This window comes from Elephas maximus, chromosome 19 (genome assembly GCF_024166365.1).
Source record: "Elephas maximus indicus isolate mEleMax1 chromosome 19, mEleMax1 primary haplotype, whole genome shotgun sequence".
NCBI classification, from domain to species: Eukaryota; Metazoa; Chordata; class Mammalia; order Proboscidea; family Elephantidae; genus Elephas; species Elephas maximus.
This window is the reverse complement of record NC_064837.1, coordinates 16,295,616-16,318,861: the sequence shown is the minus strand read 5'-3', so window position 1 is coordinate 16,318,861 and position 23,246 is coordinate 16,295,616. Positions and strand designations below refer to the sequence as shown.

The window sequence follows — 23,246 nt, the reverse complement described above, 5'->3', positions numbered from 1 at the left end:
CTGTGAGCTTTCGGAAGCACATCTACTAACTTAAAGGCTGGAGGTTTGAATCCACCTAGTGACACTTGAGGAAGAACGGCCTGGCAATCTGCTCCCACAAAAATTACAGCCAAGAAAACCCTAGGGAGCAGTTTTACTCTGTAACACATGGGGTCGCCATGAGTTGGAATCCATTGGATGGCAGAGTTTTTTTGTTTTTTTTTTAATCTTTAAGAAGTGATTACCATTATGAGCCCAGGAGACAGAAAGGGCCACATGAACCAGAGACTTACATCATCCTGAAACCAGAAGAACTAGATGGTGCCCGGCCACAACCGATGACTGCCCTGATAGGGAGCACAACAGAGAACCCCTGAGGGAGCAGGAGAACAGTGGGATGCAGACCCCAAATTCTCATAAAAAGACCAGACTTAATGGTCTGACTGAGACTAGAGGAATCCCGGTGGTCCTGGTCCCCAAACCTTCTGTTGGCCCAGGACAGGAACCATTCCCGAAGACAACTCCTCAGACATGGAAGGGACTGGACAATGGGTTGGAGAGAGATGCTGACGAAGAGTGAGCTACTTGTATCAGGTGGACGCTTGAGACTGTGTTGGCATCTCCTGTCTGGAGGGGAGACAGGAGGGTAGAGAGGGTTAGAAACTGGCAAAATTGTCACGAAAGGAGAGACTGGAAGGAGGGAGCAGGGTGACTCATTTAGGGGAGAGTAAGTGGGAGTATGTAGTATGGCGTATATACGTTTATATGTGAGAGACTGACTTGATTTGTAAACTTTCACTTAAAGCACAATAAAAATTATTTAAAAATAAAAAAGTTTCTCAAACAAACAAACAAAAAAAAAAGTGATTACCAGGTCTTCCTTCAGTGGCACCTTTGGGTGGCCTGAACATCTAATCTTCCAGTTAGCAGCCCAGCACGTTAACTGTTTGCCCCGCCCGGGGACTCCTTTTAAGATTACTCCGCAGAGACTCTGAAGACAAAGAGCAGATGTAGCGCCCCCTACCGGCCGCAGTTCCTGACAGTTCCTTCTCTAAACACACCTCACACCTCCCTGCCTATCCCTCCCTCTCCCGCTCCCTCGCCCTCCCTTCCTTAGACATTTCCTGACTCAAAGTCCAGGCTTCCCCTGAACACTTGTCTCTTAGCCTTTGATTTCCTGCCTTCCGAAATAGATTTGCATAACATAACCAGAGGGGATTTTGAGAATTGCCTTTTTATTCATCAGCAGCCCATCTGGGCCACGATGTTTCCCTGATGGACGGCGAGCCTTCAGCCGGTAATTTAATTGGCATCTGCTCGCTGAAATGTCTCCCCACTGTGGTTTACCGGGGGCCGCTCGGAAAGGGCTGCTTCCGTCTCCGCGAAAGGCAACGAGGCCCCGAGGCCCCGGGAGTGAGTGTCCTTTCACTCGGCGTGTAATCTAGTCTATCTTTAATAAGTGGAGTCAATTCACTTGCAAAACCCTTGTAAAATTCGTTCTGACCAGAAGCATTCAAATTCCAATACGAATAGATGGCCGGAGCAGCCCCGGGAGTTTGCCCGGGGTACTGGGTTGGCACCGCCGGGCAGGGCGGCTCTGAGAGTCCCCAGGAGGCGTCTGCCCAGACCAGGTGGCCACATCTGTGCCCTGGAGACGCCTGCTGACTCAGAGCCTCCTCGCCTCCCGGACCTGCCGGGGCACCTCACCTGTGGGATTCGGAAAACCGCAGGATCATAGGAGCCCGGAAAAGGCTCGGGGTAACCTGCCAGTCTGGCGGGCTGGCTGTATAGACCGGGGAACACGGAGACCGGCAGGGGCGGCGATTTGTCCCCAGGTTGCACGTGAATTAGTGGCAGAGCTTCAGCCTCCTGGTTTTCTGTGTCCTGTTTTTGTCTTAAGTTTTTTCTTGTTTTCTTCCCTCTAGTGGTTAAGGTAGGAGCATGGACTTGAATACTTGCTCTATCACTTACTAGCTGTGTAACTTAAAGAAAGATACCTAGCTTCTCTGAGCCTCAGTCTCCTTATCTGTAAAATGGGGCCAAATAATGCCTGCCTCCTTATGTTACAGTAAGGATTCAATGAGGTAACACATGTAAAGCGCTTAAAACGATTCCTGGCATGTAGTAGTCCCTCAGCAAACATTCAGTGCTCCTTGCAGAGGGCAGTGAGTGGTGGCTCAGTGACAGAATTCTCACCCTCCATGCCAGAGGCCTGGGTTCAATTCCCAGCCAATGAGCCTCATGTGCAGACAACATCCATCAGTCCATGGAGGTTTGCCTGTTGCTATGATGCTGAGCAGGTTCCAGTGGAGCTTCCAGACTAAGACAGACTAGGAAGAAAGGCCTGGTGATCCACTGCTGGAAAATCAGGCAATGAAAACCCTATGGATCACAGTGGTCTCATCCCGTTGTGCACGGGGTCGCCCTGAGTCAGCCCCATTGTCGTAGTTACAAAAAACCAAAAACCTATTGCCGATTCTGACGCATAGCCACACTATAGGATAGATGAGAATTACCCCGTGGGGTATCCAAGGAGCAGCTGGTGGATTCGAACTGCCAACAGTTTGGTTAGCAGCTGAGTTCTTAACCACTGCGCCACCAGAGCTCCAGTTGTTCTTATATGTCAGTATACTGGTTGCCGTCGAGTTGATTCTGACTCATAACGACCCTGTAGGATGGAGTAGAATTGCTCCATACGGTTTCCAAGGAGCGCCTGGTGGATTTGAACCGCCAACATTTAGGTTAGCAGCCGTGGCTCTTAACCACTGCACTGCCAGGGTTTCCGTTGTTATCGTAGGAGAGAAATAGAGCAAATGCTGGGAAGAGTTGGCCAGATAGCACCGTTAAACAACTGGAATGGGATTAAGGAATTTATTAAAATTAAGGGATTTTTCCCTTACAAACATATGGCCTAACAGAGGTCTGAAGGTTTAAGCAAAATCTCCCCTGAAGGCAGGGGGATGGACAGAATGGCCCTTTCTTAGGGTTCCTTCCCCCTAGTGGCTGTCTTGGCATTTATTCAGCAGCTGCCTGAGCTCTGAGCAGCGTGGGGTCCTCTCTGGGGAGTCCAGACTAATACGCTTTGATATCCGCATCAACAAGTGCAAACTTTGCCCCTGCAAAGTGGCCCAGAGGGAGGGGGGCCCTGTAGCAGGAGATTTCATCACACACAGGTGCTGCTACAGGTGCCTGAGCCTCCAAAGTTTATCTCTGTTGTGTCACAGGAGGCCTGCCTCTCCATGCTGACTTCCGCTCAACCCTCCCACCTTCTTCCCCACCAGCTCCTGGGGAGGTTTGTGGTGAGTACTACTGCGCTCGGAGACAGAGAAGAAACGTGGAGCTTCTACCCCAGGGTGGAGGTTACTGCTGGCTCGTGCGCTTCTGGAGCCCCAAAGACAGGGGATGGAGTGTTCTGAGTGGACGGAGCCCTGGAGCGGAAGTCAGAACCCTCAGATTCTAGAAGTAGGGCAAGGACTTCCCTGCTCTGGCCCTTGATCTTACCAGCCGTAAAATGAAGGCAGTAGCCGGATGGCCACCTAGAAGCAAGGCAGGGGTGCGGTACTTAGGAAAACAGAAGGTGCATCTTCCCTACACCCCACCAATTCCAATACTGTGTATGTGCCCAGAGAGTCTCCAGGTGAACCCCAAAAGTCAGGGGATGTTTGTCGTAGCATCATTTGTAACAGCCAGGAGCCGTGAAGCCTAAATGGCCAGTAAGCGGGGTCTTGAAAAATAAAATCAAGTTTATTCACACTTTAAAATATTACGCAACAGTCAAAAGGAACAAGCTAAGTCTATAAATACCAATGTGCAGAGATCTCAAAAAGAATATCAACTGGGGGCCAAGTGGGCTGGGAAGTTATTGCTTAAGGGGTACTGAGTCTCTGTTTGGGGTAATGAAAACATCTTGGAAATGTTGGTGACGGTTGTACACCATTGCCAATGTAATTAATGCCACTGACTCAACGGCCCTGGGTTGTTTGGGGGATTTCTCTGTTTACAGAACCCGGTTGTGATTTCCTGTGCGAGGAGCCTTGGTGTTGCATTATTAATCATGAACCCCAGGCACATGTTCCCATCGATCTCCTGTTGCTTCAGTGCCTTAGCATCTATGACTGTGTTTCAATTTTTGAGCCCTAGAATCTGTCATAAATAGACGATGCTGTGTGAGGAGCTGGGAGGGTACATCTGAGGTCAGAGCACGTGGGCTAGGTTGTTCCGGGCAGCTGACCCTGCTGGGTCTTTGCAGGAGAGCCAACTCAAGGAGCAATCCTGCAGCGAGTTTTGGATTTTTACCCGGTTCCTGGCCAGCGCGCCTCATATTCAGTACCACGCATCTGTCAGTGGATGCTTGCCTGTTGCTATGATGCTGAGCAGGTTCCAGTGAAGCTTCCAGACTGAGACAGACTAGGAAGAAAGGCCTGGCAATCTGCTTCCAAAAATCGGACAACGAAAACCCTGTGGTTCACAACGGTCCAGTCCACCACCCATCATGGGGATGGCATGTGACTATCGTTTTGTTCTGTTCCATTGTGCATGGGGTCACCATGAGTTGGGGTTGCCTTGATGCAGCTAACAGAAACAAAAACAAAGGGTAACACAAAGACAACTGGGCTTGCTGGGCAGCCAATCTCAACAGTCTTTACTGCAAACAAACACAACTGCAACTGCAGAAGCTTGAGCAAAACCAAACCAGTTGACATGGAGTCGCTTCTGAGTACAACTGTGCTTCACAGGTTTTTTGGAAGCAGACTGCCAGGACTTTCTACCACGGCGCTTCTGGGTGGACTTGAGTTGCTGACATTTGCATGGACAGTGGAGGAGGGGGGTCCCACTAGACGCTACACAGCAGAACCTATTGAACATTCTCTTTAAAAAAATCATCCCTTTTCCACAGTTCTTAGAGCAGTTGCCACATCTCTCCTACCTCCACCCAACTACCCCTTTTCTTGAAAAGCCTACCTCTCAGCCTCTCTAGGCAAGCTTTCTTCCCTAGACCTTTTCTTCAAAATTCCGTCTACCAGCAAGACAAAAGTGAACTAACCAGCAATTGATAAAATACAGACTTGAGTCTCAATTCATCTCACCACTCAGGTAAAAATCCGACAAGATCCAGTTTAACAGATCCTGCAAGATGCCCCCAAACGTCTTTTGAACATGCTGAACATAAACACCCATGTGTGCTGTCTAGATTTCTCAGCTCACCCTGTGGGAATGAAGTGGCTGTATACTTTCATGTAGAAGAGGAACCCTGGGCTTGGTCTCCTGGGTGGGCTCTGTCTTGGCTGGGGGCTTCGCGAGGTAAGCATGTGTTTAGGGCATCAGCGAAACAGGGGCACCAGCTGTCCAAGGCAAAGACTAAGTTCATTGACTCATCTTCTTTGTTGTAGAATATACGGAACGTTCTTTGTGGCCTATAGTACAGATCTTAGGACTCACATTGACTAAATATTTTATAATCTAGTTCATCTCATTCTGCTGAAATGGTATATGCCGCTTTTTGCGTTTAATCACTAATATTACAGTCACATTTAAAAAGAAGTTAAGTCATGAATAGCTAAGACACACACGTATATGTACACGTACTCATTTAACTCACATATCCCATCGCAATGCATGAGTAAGCAGAGGAGAAAGCCCCCAGGTTATCAGTGTTTAGGGCCCTCATGTGCCTTAATCTGACCCTGTTTAAGGGTCATTTATTGATCAAAAGGGCAGCCTCATGACTCTGCAGGGACCGCAGATGAGACTCAGTGACCTGGTGCCTTCTTTGCAGCATTTGCCTTGAGGGTGAGGTCGTGGTTTGTCAGTGTAACTGCCAAGAGTGATGGAGAATTGGCCCAGGAAGAGGGATGGAGGCAGGCAGGGTCCTAATCCTTCCTGGGGTTGAAGCAGAAGCGTGGGATAGATTAACCACAGTCAGCAGTAAGAGAAGACGAATAAGCAGTGTTGGGTAGCGGGCACGTTCCATCCAGTGACCCAGATAGTGGGCAGAATTGGGGGAGCCAGGGGCAACAATGGATTCAAACATACCAACCATCATGAAGATGGTGCTCGAATGAACAATGCTTCATTCTCTTATACATATGGTTGCCATGAGTCGGAGCCATGGGCAACTAACAACAACAACAGGGACAAGGAGGGGATGGTGAGAACAAGCCAACAATTTTCAGAGCTCTTCCAGAAGATTCCAAGAAAGAGGAGATGTTCGTGGGGTTGCTTTTATGATGGGAGGGGGGCTGAAATGGTGGTAGACTTGGTCTCCATGGCAGTGGATAGCAACCCGGGGGCTTTCAAGTGTGGGAAGCAGTAAGGAGAGGATGAAGAAGAACATAGAACCAGGCCAGAAGGAGCTTTGGGTGAGAGGGGCCAGTGTGATATTGGCAGAGAGGCAGCAGGGCTGGAGAGAAGGGAGTGGTGGGGATTGAGGAGTGAGGGTTAATGCTTAGAGCTGGGGGTTGAGAGAGACTTCATTTCATACTCTTGGCTGGGGCCATGGCTCCAGCTTACCAAGGCCAGTGTGAATGGTCATGGAAGTGGTGAGCTGGCTCCCATGCAGGCTGTATGAGCTACATGATCCTCGTCTTCCTTATGGTGCCTTCTGTCATGGGCACCACTGCGGAGGTTCATGGTCTGGCCCCAGTCCTTCTGGAGGCCTCCTTCCACATCTCAGGAGTGGACAAGGACCAGCCCATCATCTTGCTTCTGACAAAATCAGAGAGTTGGGCAGCAGCTGTGCCCAAACCCAGGCCCAGCAGGCACGGCCAACCCCAGCTCCACCGGTCATCATAACTGTGTCCAAAAAAGAAATGAACTTAGCCGGGCATGACTGGCTTTCTTTCCGTGAGGCCACGTTGGCACCTGGTGACCATCACTCACCTTTCCAAGGGCTTAAAACCATCTGTCCAGGATCGATATCCAGGCCTGTCATTTTGAGAAGCTGTCCTCCAGCCAGGTCCCTGGAATTCTCTGGCCTGTCCACAGTGCCCCAGTCCTGAGGCAGGACTGCATCTGCACGGGGTTTTCAGCTCTCTGGGCTGTCACGCACAGGCAGATGCAGAAGCAGAACAGACTGTAGTCAGACGGAAGAGCCTGGGCGTCGGGCCTTGGAGTAGGGGCTGAGTCTAGAGCTGTGACATCTTCAGGGAGAGTTGGGAGGCCCAGGAGGCACCGGCTGGCTCCTGCTTCTCTTTCCTCCAGGCAGCGAGGTCAGCAGATCTAAATTGCTAGTTATGCCTTACTTCAATTACGGACATCCTTCTGACACAGGAAGTTAACTCCCACTAGTTAATCTAATGGCCTGGAGTCCTGATGGGTCTGCCGCTGTCAGCCTGCCTTGGGGACCTGCCCTTGGGGGCCAAGGCCCACACTCACTGTTGGCCTCAGATCCAGCCGATTGAGCTGTTCTCCAGACAGGGTCAGGGGCTGTAGTTAACACTTAAAAAAGGGAAGCTGCGAGCCCATTAGAGGAGTGAAATGGGATGTCTTGAGATCCAGGATCTTGAAGTCAGACAGACCAGACTTCAAACCCAGGCTTGGTCATTCACTTCTGTGTGAACGTAGGGCAAGTGAATTAACCGCTAAGCCTCCCCTCACTTGTCGGTAAATTGGGGATAATAATATTATAATAATATCTACCTCACAAGGTTACTGTGAGAATTCAAGGGGATAACGTGCCTAAAAAAACCCAGCTGCCCTTGAGTTGACCCTGACTCATAGCGACCCCATGTGTGTCAGAGTGGAGACGTGCTTTATAAGGTTTTCAATGGCTGATTTTTTTTTTGGAAGTCGATCACCAGGCCCTTCTTTTGAGGCACCTCTGGGTGGACTCAAACCCCCAAACTTGTGGCTAGCAGCAGAGCACATTTATACCACCCAGGGGCTCCAGTGAGCTTAAAGCAGCCAGTGACTGGTCAGAGGGAAGCCATGGATAGAGCTGGAAGTCAGCCCTCATGTGGTAAGGCCCCTCCGTCTCTGGCCGATTATTGTCTTCCCATCTGAGAAAGAGAGGTGGGGCAGAGGCTGGTTAGATGATTTCTTGGCATCTTTCTTTAACTCCTCCACCCCCCAGCCCCCCAAGGCGACTGGTTTAGGTTTGTGGTGACTGGACTGAATGATGGGGGCAGGGGTCTCAGTGCCCACCTCAGCGAGGGTTTCTGTGAGCTGGATGTATTTACCTGCCGTCTGTGTGAAGGCATGCGGGCGCGCGCGCGCACACACACACACACACACAGGTGTCTGTGTCAGGAAATGGCAGGGCCCCGCTTTCAGGGCCTGCGAGGTGCTCTGGTCCTGACGCGTCCCCTCTGCAGCAGGTTTATTGCTTCTTCCACAGCTCATGCCCACAGACCAGGTGGCCAAACCTGGGCGTTATCCAGGCAGCATGCCTCTGACAGTCCCCCAGCCACATGGAAAGATGAGGACATGAAGCACTGTGAACAGAACAGAGGCTTTGTGCCGTACAGGCCTGGGGTCCAGTCCCACATGGCCGTGAGCACTGAAATTCTCAGCCACTGTGTCCTTATTTGTAAAATGGGGATAATACACCTCTGAGGGAAACCCTGGTGGCGTAGTGTTTAAGTGCTACGCTGTTAACCAAAAGGTCGGCAGTTTGAATCCGTCAGGCGCTTCTTGGAAACTCTACGTGGCAGTTCTGCTCTGTCCTATAGGGTCGCTATGAGTCGGAATTGACTCGACGGCAGTGGGTTTGGTATTTTTTTTTGTATACCTCTGAGAGTACAAGAATGTTATCGTTGGTTGCCATCGAGTTGGCCCCACCTCATGGTGCCCAGTCCTGTACCATCTTCATAATCATTGTTATGTTTGAGTCCATTATTCTGGCTATTGTGTCAGTCCACCTCATTGAGGGTTTCTTTCATTTTCACTGACCTCTACCATTATCCACAAGGTTTCCACTAGCTGATTTTTGGAAGTAGATCGCCAGGCTTTTCTTCTAAGGCACCTCTGGGTGGATTCGAACTGCTAATCTTTTGGTTAGTAGCCAAGCACTTAACCATTTGCACTGCCCAGGGACTCCAGCTGGACTTTCCCATTGCTGTTGAGTCGATTCGGACCCACAGCGACCCAATAGGACAGAGTAGAACTGCCCATAGAGTTTCCAAGGCTGTAATATTTACAGACGCAGACTATCACATCTTTTTCTCACAGATGGGCTGGTGGGTTCGAACCACCGACCTTTTGGTTAGCTGCCAAGCGCTTAACCCCTACGCCACCAGGGCCCCTTGGCTGCACTTTAGCCTTTACCAATTCCTGGGTAGGAAGCAGGGCATTCTTTAAGTGGAGGGCTCCACGAGGTGTCTGAGGAGCGGCTACTCCTACCCCTTTCCAGCAGCAGGGATCCAGGCAGCTGGCTTTTGGGGATGTTGGGAGTTGCCAAAGGCTGGCCAGACATCTGTTGGGCCCCCAGGCCTGGTCCCATCCTGAGCTAGGGAGGGTCCTGCTCTCCCCTGGGGCCTCCCACTGGAGTCCCTGTCTCATAGGCCCCACCATCTTCTGTCCCCATTTGGGGCTGGGATGTGGATCCCTGGCCGCCACCAAGGCAGAACCCACAACCCCAATCTCACAAGACCCCTTGAGGCCTGTTCATTAGAATGTCTGCGTCCAAGATTTGGGGAGGAGGAAGGGGGTTCTGCTCCTGCCAGGTCACTGGCTCCCCAAACAGAGCTCCAGCCTGGGATCCAGGCAGGAACTGCATGTGTTTTACACTGTCCTTTAAAGCTCGAGGCACAGAAACCCCTTTCCTATTGAGGCTGGGTCCGACCCTGCAAACGACCCAGAACCCCTCTAATGGGAGGTGATGGACAGGTACCTCTCTTGTCTCTAACCCTGGAGTCTCTAACCCCTAACTCCCTCTTGGCATCTGGGAGCCTCCTGTGTCCCTGTCTTCCTTTCTCTCTCACGTCCGCCTGGTTTCTGTCACTCTCCCTCGGTGCCAGGCTCTGAGTATCTATGTCTCCTCTGGGTATCTCTCTCTGAATTGTTGTCTCTCTCCCCGCTGGCGTTTCTGCCCTAGGGGAGTCTCTCTCCAGCACTGTGTCTCTGCCGGCCTGTCTCCCAGCCCGCGTCTCCTGTCTCCCAGTCCGTGTCTCCATCTCCGCCTGGCTGCAGTGTCACCGGCTCTCTCCGCTCGCTGTCTCCGAGTCTCTCGCGCGGTCTCTGTCCACGTCTCTTCGCAGGTCCCGGGCTCAGTCGCTGTCGCCCCTCGGCGGCTACCCCCACGCGCTGCGGCGGCCGCGCGGGCCGGAGCGGAGCGGAGCGGACTGGAGCGCGGGGCCGCGGCCCGGGCGGGGGTGCGGGCCCGCGGGGGCGGCGTTGGGCGCCTTCCGTCGTCAGTCCCTCCCCGGCGGGGCGGGGGGGGGGGCGGCGCGGCCGCCGCTCGGCGCCTTTAAGGGAGCTGGAGGGAGCGGCGAGGCGGCGGCGGCTGCGGTGGCGGCAGCAGGGGCGCGCGGGGCGGGGGCGCGGGCGCGGCGCGGCGCGCGGAGTCGGTTCGGAGCCGAAGGCGCCGCCGCGGCAGGGGCCGGGCCCCGGAGCCGGGAGGAGCGCGGGCAGCGCCGCCGGAGCCCGCCGCCCGGGACATGGCCAAGGCGGGCAGTGCAGGTGAGGGCGGGCGCCGGGAGGGCAGGGCCGGCGGCCGGGGGGAGGGACCCGCGCCTCTCTAGGAGGGGCCACGGGTCCAGGTGAGCCCCTCGCGCAGGTGGGCGGAGGTTCTGGGAGGGCGGCAGGGGGCAGCGGCGTGGCCCGACCCCTGCAGGTGGAGAGAGGGTTCCGCGCGCCTCGCGTCCTCCCTGAGCCCCCGGTCACCTCGTGGGCACCGCGTCCCCCTCGCCATTGCCCCGCTGGATAGGGCGAGGTCTGCGGCACCCCTGCCCAGTCCCATTGTTAGGGAGCTATCACCGTCCCCCCTCCCCCGGACCTGGGCAGACTCTGGCGCGGGGATGGAAAGGGATGTCCCACGGCCGCCACTCCATCCCACGCCCCCCAACGCAAACCAGGACGGGCCCCCTTGTTCTACTGCTCTCTCTATTCAGGACGCGACATTCCTCCCCCAACCCCCACCCCAGCTCAGTCAGGAGACCCAGATTTCTTCTTGGGAAGGAAGGGTGCCCCGTGCTGCGCCGTTAGTGAACCGTCCCGCCCCCTCCCCCCTCTGCGACCCTGGGAGGCAAAGTCTCAGGCACGGAAGATCGAAAGGTGGGACCTCTTCTGGGGTCCCGTGGGCTCTGCCCTCCTCCAGGCTCAGGTGGTGTAGCCCGTGATTTGAGGAAGTGGGCGTTAGTCATTCGTTCATTCATCCATCCAGACGTTGGTTCATTCACCAGCATCCGCTCTGTGCCAGGCCCTTAACTGGGCGCTGGGGATTTAGAGGTGGACCAGACTCAGCCCCTGCTTGCCCATTCTGGGCTCCGTGGTGCCTGGGGAGGCCGGCTGGAGGGAAGCCAGTGCCCACAGGGTCGGCCATACAGTGGAGGCAGCAAGCCTGGTCTCAGCGGTGCTGGCTTGTGAGGCTGGAGCTTGTGAGTCTGCCATGAACTCACACCCAACTAGTGACAATGACAGGTGTGATGCCATCCCCTGGGACCGGTGTGAACCCCATTCCCTCCACACCCAGGACGCACACTCAAACATGAATACCATGGAGCTGCATATAAACCGTCCCCCTTCCCATGGTTCTGGGACCCTGGGCTGGGGATGTTCTCCCTGTCCTGCGCTGGGGTGTGTGATTTAGCTGCCTGAGAACATACTCCCATTCCATCCCAAAGAGTCCTGCTGGGGTGGTGCTGATTATGTGAGACACAGCAAGTATGAAGCACATCTAAACACCCCGTTTCTCGCTTCCCTCCCTTTTCCCGTCCTGAGGGAGGCACCATGAGACGACACCATTGTGGCTGGAAAAGGCTCTTTGCTATCCCCTTCCTCCTCTGCAGTGCCTGGGTCCCTACCCCCACCCCACCCCCAAGGGCACATGGCAAGGTGTGTGTCCCCACCCTGCTCTGTGTGTGTGCATGAGTGTGCACACCATGTACACAGTTCACTTTCCAGGACACTGTCATCATTATAGCAGTACACAGTTGCTGCTGCTACGTGCCAGGCGATGAGCTGAACACTTTATTACACAGTGATCCTGAGAGGTAGGAAAGGTTACTCTCCCCATTTTAAAACGTGGGAAGAAACAGATACAAGAAGTAGTTCACTCAAGTGGATGTAGAGGGTCTGGGCAGAGCCTGGATTCAGAGCTAGGGCAGTTGGGCTCCGAGGCTGTTTTCTCCATCACTCCCCTGATATGTATGGAGAACCTGGGTGGTGCAAATGGCTAACCACTTGACTGCTAGCAGAAAGGTAGGTGATTCTCACTTACCCAGAGGTGCTTCAGAAGACAGGCCTGGCAATCTGCTTCTGAAACATCACAGGCTTGAAAACTCTATGAGGCAGTTCTACTCTGCACACCATGGGTCAGAATCAAGTCCATGGCAACCAAGAGCCATGACAGCCAGCTCCGGTAGGTCAACTCCTTCCTGAGTGGGGTTGCCTGTCCCCAGCCCCTCTGACTTAGCCTTGGGTCCTTCCATCCTCAGGCTGAGAGTCCATGGGAATTTGTTACAGAGACAGGTGAAAAAACTGATGCTTTGCTCCAAGCATGAGTGCCTCCCACTGTTCAAACATTTTGTCTTTCTGCTGCAATTTCAAGCTTGGCCCTTCCCCTCAGGGCAGCACAGAGCCCCCTCCTCTGTGGATCGAACTGCCTGGGCTCCTCTCTCCCACACTCAGCTTGCCGCTCAAAGGAGTCTTTTGGGACTTACCCCAGCAAGATTCGGGTTATTTTGCATGTTGTAAATGTCCCTTCTTGTCTTTAGGCTCCTAAACCTACTGAAGCAGTGTGCTGGAAGGTGTGTATGGCGAGTCACATAGCCCCTGTTGGCAAAGTCGGCATAGGAGAGATTGGTGATCTTTAGAATGGAGAGAGCCCTTGGAGATCAAGTGCACAAGTGCCTCTCTACAGATAAGGAAACTGAGGCCCAAGGAGGGGAAGTAACACAGAGAGGATGGGCAAACTGATAGGCAGAAATTGTCAGGCCTTTGCTGGTGGGTGGGGGGGGGGGTGACCCTAGAACAAAGGTAGGCTCAAGGCCAGTGATGAAGGCTATGGGCACCTGATCCATGAATCAGGAGTCTGCTCTGTGAGCCATCACCTCCAAGAACTGGTCAAGATACCAACCAATTAAGGGAAGAGATAGGGGTTTGGATCCCAGGGCCGCTGTGGTGCATAACTCCAGAGCTATCGCACTGTGGTCTAAAGAAAGGAGCCCTCTAGAGCAGTGCAGTGCACAGCCTGAGCACCCAGACGTCACGGCAGCTGTGTCAGATAGGTGCTAATGGGAGGAGGTAGTAAAGGAACTTTCATATTGCCAGGAGAGTCCAGGTACAAGAGCAAAAGTAATCAGGCCCCAGAAAGGATTGAATCCCAAGTGAGTTACTACCAGCTCCCCCCCTCCCCAAAAAAGCTCCCAAACTCTGGGGAAATTTCAGTCACATCAACAGGAGTTGTTTTGGTGATACGTGTCCAGCCTGAGAGGTGAGGGAAGGAGGGCCCTTGGTCTTGCCCCAGGAGGAGCTCTCAGTCTAGGGGACAAAGGAAGAGGGAGGCCTACCTTTGGGGTGAAAGTAGGGAGGGAGGGGAGGATTCAGGAGCTCTATTTAGGAAACAGTTATTTATAGTAGAGGCCCCCAGGTGGCACAAATGGTTTGCACTTATCTACTAAAGGTTGGTCATTCAAACCCACCCAGAGCACTGAAGAAGAAAGGCCTGGCAATCTGCTTTGGCAAAGATTACAGTTAAAAAAAAAAAAAAACCCAAACAAAGCCTGTGAAACTGTTCTACTCGGTAACACATGGGGTTACCATGAGTCAGAGTTGACTCGATGGTGATGGTTTTTTTTTTTTTTTGGAATTTACGGTAGATAGCTACTGATGGGGGCAGGTCCCAAGTGCAGTGCAGACAGAGAGGAGGCCAGCAAATGGCTTGAACATCGAAGGCTGGATTTCTCTAGGAGATGGGCCTTAAAGGCTAGCGGAGTTGGGACAGAATAGTGGCAAAGGGCAGGCTTATGCGTGGGCAGTAGCAGCTTGAGCCAAAGCCAGGAGGTTAGAATGGGGCAGTGTGTATAAGTGCGCGGGGGCTGCTGTGGGGTGGGTGGCCTGGGCAGGAGGTACCCGAGAGTAGAGAAATCTACCTGGCTAGGGTGCAGGGTCCCTTGAGGGGTGCAAAGGAGGGCTAGCAGAAACCCCTGAGACGGACTGACATGGTAAGATCTGGGTGTTTCCACATATCCCTCTGGCTGCTACTTGCAGGCTCCTGGGAGGGTGGAGGGAGGCCAGCCTGGCGGAGCCTCCTTCGTTGGGAAGGGTTTGTTCTGGCTCCTGCCAGCTGCACTACCCCTCCCTTCCTCCTTACCTCCCTGTGGCCCTCCCTCTGCAGCCCAGCAGGCTGGCAGGGTGTCTGCCAGTCCTGGGGCAGTTCCAGTAGGAGGCCCCAGGTCCCTGGGCTGGGGCAGGAATAGCACTATCAGCCAAGAAGGTTTGGAACATCTCAGGTTCCGGCAGGAATGTCTGAAAGACTAGAGGGGGGCCACAGGGCTGGGCCTTCCGGGCTGGAGAAACCAGTTTATTCTGCTCCCAGGTATTGGCCTCTGCTCCCAGGGGAGGAGCTGGCGGCCAGAGTGTATCAAACCCAGTAATTGGAGTCAGTAAAATACTAGTCATGCAGTGTCAGTCCTGGAGGGATTGCTTCCAGATCGTCCTATTCAAATCCCTGGTTAACAAGAGGACATTGAGGCCCGGAGATGGATAAGGGTTTGCTCAAGGTCACAGAATAAGGTGGTGGCAAGAGGCATCACCTCTAAAAACTGGTCATGGGACCAGCCAATTAAGGGGAAAGATAGGGGTTTGGGCCCCAGGCTGCCGAAGTGCATGGCTCTAGAGCTATCACGTTGTGGTCCAGTGAAAGGCGCCCTTTGTAGTTGTGCAGTGTACAGCCTGAGCAACCAGACATGGTGTCAGCTGTGTCAGACAGAACCTGGGTTTCCAGAGTCAAGGTTTGGATCTTGCTCTGCTGAGTCAGGCACCTTCTTGTCGCAGGTCCTCTGGAGGTCGCCTGTGTCCTCACATCATCCCAAAGCCAGACCTTTTCCTGGGCCTCCAGCTCCATGACTCCTGGAGGCAGGGAACCATGGGCCAGTCTCTCAGAGGAGGAGAGAACGTTTGGAAGCTTGGGGAAGGGACCAGCTCTGGAATTCTTGGGCCTTTGGGGAGGTGCCAGGGGATTTGAGGCACAGCTCTAAGAAACTCCTAGGCCTGGGGTACCAGGATTACTGAGCTATATGTATCTTGGGAAGGGCATTCAGATTCTGCAAGGAGAATGCAAAATCCCCTTCTCAGGTTCCCAAGAGGAAGGCTAGGGCCCGATCAAACACTAGTGTCCAGCCTCAAGGCTTTCCTAAAACCGTGCCTCCAGGAAGGCTTTGTGGATATCCCTGCAGCTGGGGAAGTACTGGAGCTTGGGCAGGTCTCACATTCCTGCGTGGAGTTACTTGCCCACAGCAGTAGTCCTGGCAGGCCCCAGCAAGCCCCAGCTTGGGATCCTTTGTTGCCTCTTAGCCCTGGCTGTGGTGTCATTGCATGTCATTGCAATGCAGCTCAAGTGGAGGTCCCACCTCGAGCATGTGACCAGAATCCCTTCTCCCCCACCAGAAGCCCTGTGGCTTGGCCTTGGTTTGGGGCACAGAGCATGAGAACATGGTTAGAACTGGCTTGCTGGGGCCACGTTTGGGTTGGATTGGCCAGAAGGTGTGGCTGCAGGAGGCTTGGAGATCTTCCAGCCCGTCCTGCTAATTATGCAGTTTGGGAAACTGAGGCCAGAAGGGCAAAGGGGCAGTCCTGGGTCTTTCTCTAAGATCTGGGTCATTTCCTCTTCAAATACCAAAAACAAAAAACAAAAACTAAACTTGTTGCTGTTGAGTCAATTCTGACTCATAGCGACCCTATAAGACAGGGGAGCAGAACTGCCCCATAGGGTTTTCAAGGAGCAGCTGGTGGATATGAACTTCCAACCTTTTGGTTAGCAGCCAAACTCTTAACCATTGTGCCACCAGGGCTCCTCTTCAAGGACAGAGGGTGTGAACTCCCAGAGGCTAGTGAGACTATGGGGATTGAAGAGTGCTTGGTAGGACCTAGCTGCCTCCCAGGAATTCTCTGGGATTCCAGGCTTGGGAGAGGGAGGGACAAGGTCAAAGCTTAGCATCCTGGGAGTTTGGGCTTAATGGGAACAGTCTGGCTCATGTTTTTAAATAGCGGTCTTCAAAATGCTTTCCTATCCAGTGGCTCGACAGTGTCTCTTTGAGGTAGGGCTAAAATTGTTCCCATTTTATGGATGAGAACTGAGCCCCAGAAGGGTGAAGTATCTGTCTTTGGAATCACACATAAAGTTAGAGGCAGAGCTGGAATTAGAAATTAGGTCTTTTCTGCTCTTGGATTCAGCATTCCCAGAAGTTAAACCATCTAGTGAAGCAGAGTTCCAGACGAGGATCTGCTAGTAGTTCACTCTGGACAACCCATTGCCCCCTCTGGGCCTCAGTTTCCTCATCTGTGTTTGTAAGAAGGGAAGGAGGAGAAGGCAAGAGTTGAGAGGTCAGAACTAGCTTTAAATTCCCCTCCAGCTCTGACATTGCTCTTCCTTCCTCTGTGGCTAAACCCTCGTGGCTTAGTGGTTAAGTGCTGCAGCTGCTAACCAAAGGGTTGGCAGTTCGAATCCGCCAGACGCTCCTTGGAAACTCTGTGGGGCAGCTCTACTCTGTCCTGTAGGGTCCCTATGAGTCGGAATCTACTCGCCGGCACTTGGGGTGGGATTGCGATGAAGGGGTCTCACCTCCTCAGATCTGGTACTTCACATCTGATCATCTCAGAAGGATGGTTGAGGTCTAGGGAGTTATGGGGAGCTGAGGACATGGGTCTGGAGAGCATGTGCCTCCCTGGGGTCCTGGGCCCCAGCCCATCACCAGATGTGTGCCAGGAGCCCCACAGAAGCGGGTAGCTGAGAGGACTGGTAGTGGATGTTATCAGCCGGGGCCCCCAAGGGGACGGGCCAGGGGTGGGAGTGGGGGAGGAGAGAACACATAACAAGTGAGTTTGGAAATCAAATGAGATCTGAACTCCCCACCCACTCCCTCAAATCTCTCTATACACCCTCTTTTTAAATTCTTGTTTTCTAAAGAGAAAGAAAATGCTAATTGTACCCCCTTTTGCAAACGAATGGGAGCCTTCTGTGAGTCACTCCGGAGGTAAATTCCACCTCCAGGGCCCCGTGTCTGCCTGCGGAGGCCTGTACAGCTGTGTGGCCACCGCCTTCCCCTCCGGGGGGAGTGTGTGTGTGTGTGTGTGTTTGGGCTGGAGTTGGGGTGCAGGGTGTGGCATGCTTGTTCTGTGGCTGGAGTCAGCACAGAGTGGGGTGAATTCAGGGCCCCAAGTGCAGCTGGAACCCTGAGAGTGTCAAAGGCTTTGTAACTGTGGTGAGAAGCCAGTCAGTGCAGTCACGTTGGGGGGCACAGTTTGGGGTTGCATCTGCCTCTGTAGACCCAAGTTCTTGGTTGTCAAGCTGTTATCTCCAGGCATCTCAGCAAAGCGCTTCTTCACGGCTGGGGGCTGATTACCCAAGAGGGGAAGGTGCCTGGGGGGCCACAAGCCTCACCTTCCTCTGGGAGGGTCAGCAGCTTAGGGACAAAGCTGGGCAGGGGAGGCCAGCACCGAGGTGCTTCTCCTGCAGCTGATCGCTATTCTGGAGGGAAGTAGCCGGCTGTTAGCCCAGGGATGCCAAACAAGGGTTGAAGGCAAAAATAGCAACGCGCTGGGCCCTGTCTGGGAGGGGCTGGGTTCTGGTGGATCCGAGAGGCCTCTGCTCTCAGCCGTCTGCTGCTGACGCCTTGTTTGCTCGGCTCTCAGTATTTGCAGAGCACGTCACGTCCTGCACTCCTGACCTCCTAGGGAAGAGTCTAGGTGTGCGGAATCTGGGCCTGCGAGCTCGCTGAGCTGGCAGCGTCAACACTTTGAACTCTAGGAGTCTTCCTGAGCATCTGAGTGGCTGTGGCCACCCATCCCTCATCCACCATCGACCTCTTCTGGGTCATTCCTGACGGGCCTGGTCACTGCCCTCGATGGTCAGACTCCCTTTGGCCCTGCTGTAGCCCCGTGGCTTCCCTCTCCTCCTCTGGCTCCCCACTTCCTACCACCCAAGAGGCTGGTCCCAGCTGAGCAACTCTGGAATCATCCCTGGTGGTAAAAAGAGCTATTTTCAGCCTTGGCATTATTGCCCAGTGGGAGGGGGAGTTTATCCCTTGCAGCCTTTTTGTTTCCTTCTTGTACTGTATAATCTAGAGCAGTTATGAGACCATGATCCTGTCCCGCCTCCGGGGTCCCAGCTGGGGATTCTTGGCACACTGCTTTAGCACAAATGGAGGGCGTGGGGCAGTGGCAGCCTTGGGCCCCATCCTTACTCAATAGCAATCCTGTAGTGGCAGGTGGTATGACCCACCTACATGGGGTCACATTGGTCCTTGCTGGCAGGTGGCTGCCCCCTCTCCTGCTGTTTTGCTGCAGACCGATGGTAGCCTTTGGTGCCCTTAGCAAAAAACTACAGTCTCACTGAGGTAGTGGTCTCAGGAGCCTCTCAGCATTCTCTGGGGAGTCTGTGACTCCAGCCTGAGCTCCCCTTTCCCTGGTTTGGTGCCTGGATCCTAAGCATCTCTTCTCTGCTTCCTCCAGTGGGGTCCTGGGATGACTGGAAGGAAGGCCTGCCTTCCTGCAGGTGTCCTGTCATCTGGGCTGCCCCCTCGGCTCCCCCAGCCCCTGCTGTCCTCCTGGGAGCCTGCAGGGGGCAGACTTGGTGGTGCAGTGGCAGGTGCTATGGGAGCTCCCTTTGCAGGGAGGAGAACGCCTCCTTATGGAGCAAGAGTCTGGCGGGACAGAGGGGGGACATCTGGGCCTTGAGAGAATTATTCCAAATAATTGAGAACTGTTGGGAGGCTAATTGGCAGAGCAAATGAAAGTACAATAGATAGCCAAAGCTATTAATCACTAATTATCTCCTAAATAAGGTAATTAATGGGTATTTAAATGGCATATTTATGAGATACCAGCAGGTCTTTAAAAAGCACATCTTTTCCAAAGCAACTGGCTTGACCAACTGTGTCCTGCTCGGGGACCCAGGATTCTAGTCTCACCCCTCTGTAAGCAAGGCAGTGTGCCCCTAGGCACGTCAGCTTCCTTCTCTGAGCTTCTGTTTTCTCTTCTGTAAAAGGGACCATAAGCCCTTCTTAGCTGACCTCCCCGGGCTGTTGTGAAGATGATAGGAAGTGAAAGCCACACGCATCCCTGCAAATAGTGTAAAATACTATTTAGAATGTGAAGTGTTCTCTGTAAAAATGTTCTAAAGTCATTTGATACAGCCCCTTGATTGTACGCAGTACCGTCTGTGGCCACGGTCAGGGCCTAGTCTGTGGCTAGAGTCATTTCTTGGTCTGTGGCCAGGGTTGTGGCTTGGTCAGTAACCAGGTCATGCCTTGGTTTGTGGCTTGCCCAGTGGCTGGATTAGGACTCAGTCTTTCGTAGAGTTATGGCTTGGTCTGTGACTGGGTCAAGGCTTGGTTTGTGCCTGGGTTTGTGGGTTGCCCTGTGGTCAAATTCGTGGCTTGGTTTGAGACCAGAGTTGTGGCTCGATCTGTGACTGCGCTTAGAGTTTGGGTTGTGGTTGAGGTCAATGTGTGGACCATGGCTAGTTTCAGGGCCAGAGTTGCTTTTGGGATAATTTTGCAGCCTGATGTCTTGGCCTTGATCCTTGAGTGCTCTACCCGTGGTCTAATGGACCTGCCTGGTTGCCCTTAGAAGCTGGACTCCATCCTGGGCCTGCAGACAGGTACCCTAGCAGACAGGCCCTTCTGGGGCTCCTAGCATGTCCCCTGAAACAGCCCAGCACACAACCTCATCAGTGGCGCATAGAACATTTTGGGAGATAGTTAGGACATGTTTCTATAGCAACCGATCCCCAACCAGCACTGGTTTCCTTCAGTGATGCTTTTTTCTGGAAGCAGCTTCTCCTGGTCTCTCATCCCTCCCTGGGTAGGCCCACAGCCACTTCAAGGCTGAGTATGGGCTGGGTGACCCTGGATTGGTTGGGTCCCCAAACCCACTCTGACCCAGAGAGGGTCCTGAGGACATGCCTTTCAGAATACTTCCCAGAGAGGGACCCTCCTGAGATCTACCTGGGCTGGGCCACGCTGAGCACAACAAGAACTTTCTCTGTGCTCAGACTTGAGCTGGGTGAGGTAGAGCCCAAAGAAAAATCTGACCAGGTCCCTACCGGGGGGAACCACAGCCGGGGCGGGGGGGAGGGGGGGGAAGCGGGGGAGGCAGGCTTGGACAGAGCCCATAAAGAGGTCCTCTGATAGACACAGACACAGGACATTGTGGGAGCACCAGAGAGGCAGGGTCCCAGCCCAGCCTCAGGGTCCAAGGAGGGCTGCCAGCTGATTCTGAAAACAGGTATGGGAATTGGTGTGGGGTAGAGCATGGAGGTGTGCCAGGCATCAGGACCTGCAGGATCGAAGGACTGAGGGCAAGAAAAGCATGGGGTGTGGGGGCTTCCCAGTGGCCATCTGTTACTGGAGCCCGGACTGTTGGGAGGAGAGGCTAGCAGAGAGCTGGTCCTGGCCTTCAGTAGTTCACAGTTTGGAGGCAGACAAGATAAGCCCCTGGGAGCTGTGATGCACACATGGACGAGAGGAGAAAGGGATCAGCTGTGAGCATGGTCGGGGCAGCCACTCCAGCCTTCCAGGGTGGGGAGGTCCCTGTTCTGTCCTCTGGGCTCCCATTGTGAGGGCCCAAGGAGGAGGAGAGGGGCCCTGCTCTTGGAAGCTTCCACATATGAAAGAACCAACAAAAAGCTTCCACATATGAAAGAACCTTGGAAGATCATGATTTATTTATTTCATTTTACAAACCCTTTTATAGCAATTGCTGAGTGCCAGGCACTATGCTAAACCTTTTTCAAGTACTCATTCATATGAATGAATTGAAATCATTCATTTAATTTTCACAACTGTCTAGGATTATACCATTTTACAAAGTAGGAAACTGAGGCACAGAGTGGTTTAGCGATGTTTACTGGATCAGCGATTAGCAAGCGGCAGGGCTGGGATTTGAACCCAGCCCCTAGTCGGGGGTGGGACAGTGCTTCCTGTAAGAGAAGAGGAAGGCTTCCTGGAGGAGGAGTCACCTCATTTGGAGTCCATGAATCTCTTCACTCCACATCCTGCATCTACCACCCCCACCCCAACCCCGGAGCCTGGGCCAGAGCTGAGGAGCTGTGAAGTGTGATTCTGAATGTGTGCCTGTGTGTCTGTGTCTGTGTGTGTGTCTGTGTCGTGTGTGTCTGTGTCTGTGTCTGTGTGTATGTCTGTGTCTGTGTCTGTGTCTGTGTGAGAGAGAGAGAGAGGCAGGATAAAGTGACAGTGTAGCCAAGTATTTTTCTCCCTCCCCTCCCCTCCCTTTCCTTCCCTTCTCCTTCTCCCTCTTTTCTCCCCTACCCTCTCCTCCCCTACCCTCTCCTCCCCTACCCTCTCCTCCTCTCTTCCCTTCCCCTCTCCTCCTCTTCTGAGGCAAGGATTGTTGGACTATTTGAGCCCATCAAACATTGCCAGGCCCTGGTTGCAGATACAGCCCCGGGCAGGGCTGGGCATGGAAGCCGTGGCCACAGTCAGCCTGGCAGGTGTGGGCAACCGTGTCACCCCCATCTTGGCCATGCTCTGAGGCACTTGTTACCCCTGGAGGTCTGGGAATTGTATGTGTTACTCGAACCCCCACAGGGCCATGGCCAGCCCAGCAGACTCCTGTGTCCCCTCCCTTGCCCTGAGGATTAACTCCTACCCCATAAGGGGAATGTGCTGGCTTCAGGCCCAGCTTCTCCTGGAAGCGACTTGATCGCTCTGCTCTGCTCTGTCTGTCTCCCTCCCACCTGCCCCAGCCTGACCAACTCTGTCCACCCTTTCCCTTGGGGCTCAGCTCAGGCCCCCTTCCCCCAGGAAGGCCCCTTTAGCTGGAAGGTATATCACTGCTGGCAGGCACGTTTCATACCTGCTGGTTCACACCTGGTTCACACCCAGCACACCCTGCCCAGAACCCCTGTTGTGGAATTTAGATTGGGCTGACCTGCTCCTTTGTTCCTGCTGTGCTTTGTGCTCAAGTGGCAGTGCAGGGCTGTGCCCGAGAAGGCACTCCCTAGGGCAGGGACTGTTCCAGTTCAGCTCTGTCCCCACGCCTTCCTCCCAGGCACCATCTGGCCCAAGGTCTGGCCCGGGAGAGCCACCAGAACCTGTGTTCCTCCTTTTATGGTGCCAGGGCTGAGTGGAGTCACTAGGGGAGTGTAGGGGGTGCAGTCTGCACTCCCTGACACTGTCAGAGGCAGTCAGAGGAGGTGACACCAAAATGACCCCAGGCCACACCGCTCCATCTCCCTCCCCAATTCAGGATGTGGGCAGCCAGCCACAGCTTGGCATTGGGCAGAGAGAAGGGTCTCTGCCTAGGCTAATGGGAGAGGGGAGGAGCTGGGGGAACCTTGGGGGATGGAGCCCCACGTGGGGAGTTTACCTGCCAGCCCTGCCCAACCCAGGTAGGGGAGAGGTGGGGTATGTGTGACACCATGAGTTGCCACACTGGGTGACACCGACCCTAGTGACACCACTGCCGGGGCTTTCTTCTCTGTGAAGTCTTTCCCACCTATGCAGTTTCCTGAGTTTAGGGCAGGGCCTCCCTTCGGGTGAGGATTTTTTTTCCTCAGACTCCTGTCTGTCTGTCTGTCTGTCTGTCTGTCTGTCTGTCTGTCTGTCTCCCTGTTCCTGTGTCCCTGGGAGCCAGGGCTAAGGTGGGGAAGCTGGGCAGAAGAGCTGATGACCTGGGCCAGGACCCTCTTACTGCACCCATGCTGGGGAGAGCACCTTGGGCCTAAAGGTGGTGGGTAGATGGAGCCCTAACCCCAACAGTGGTCACTGCAGCCAGGAGAGGGTGGGCTCGCTCCCAGCAACCCCACCATGCAGGGCCCAGTTTGCAGCCTTCCCAGGAGACCCGGACATTGAGAGATGTGTAGATGTTTTTTCTCTCTGGATTGCTGAGGAAGGGCTGCGATATACTCTTTTTACTTTTATCCTGAA

The 23,246-nt window shown here is 53.8% G+C and overlaps 1 protein-coding gene across 1 annotated transcript in view; it reads left to right on the top strand.

The window, feature by feature from the left end:
• Nucleotides 1-10,490: 10,490 nt before the first annotated feature.
• The window catches only part of PITPNM3 (PITPNM family member 3), a 111,399-nt gene continuing 98,643 nt past the window's right edge, over nucleotides 10,491-23,246 (top strand). The window contains exon 1 of the mRNA XM_049860283.1: nucleotides 10,491-10,596. Within this exon, the coding sequence (XP_049716240.1) occupies nucleotides 10,575-10,596 (22 nt within the window). The 5' untranslated portion in view covers nucleotides 10,491-10,574. The remainder of the gene's footprint in view (nucleotides 10,597-23,246) is intronic.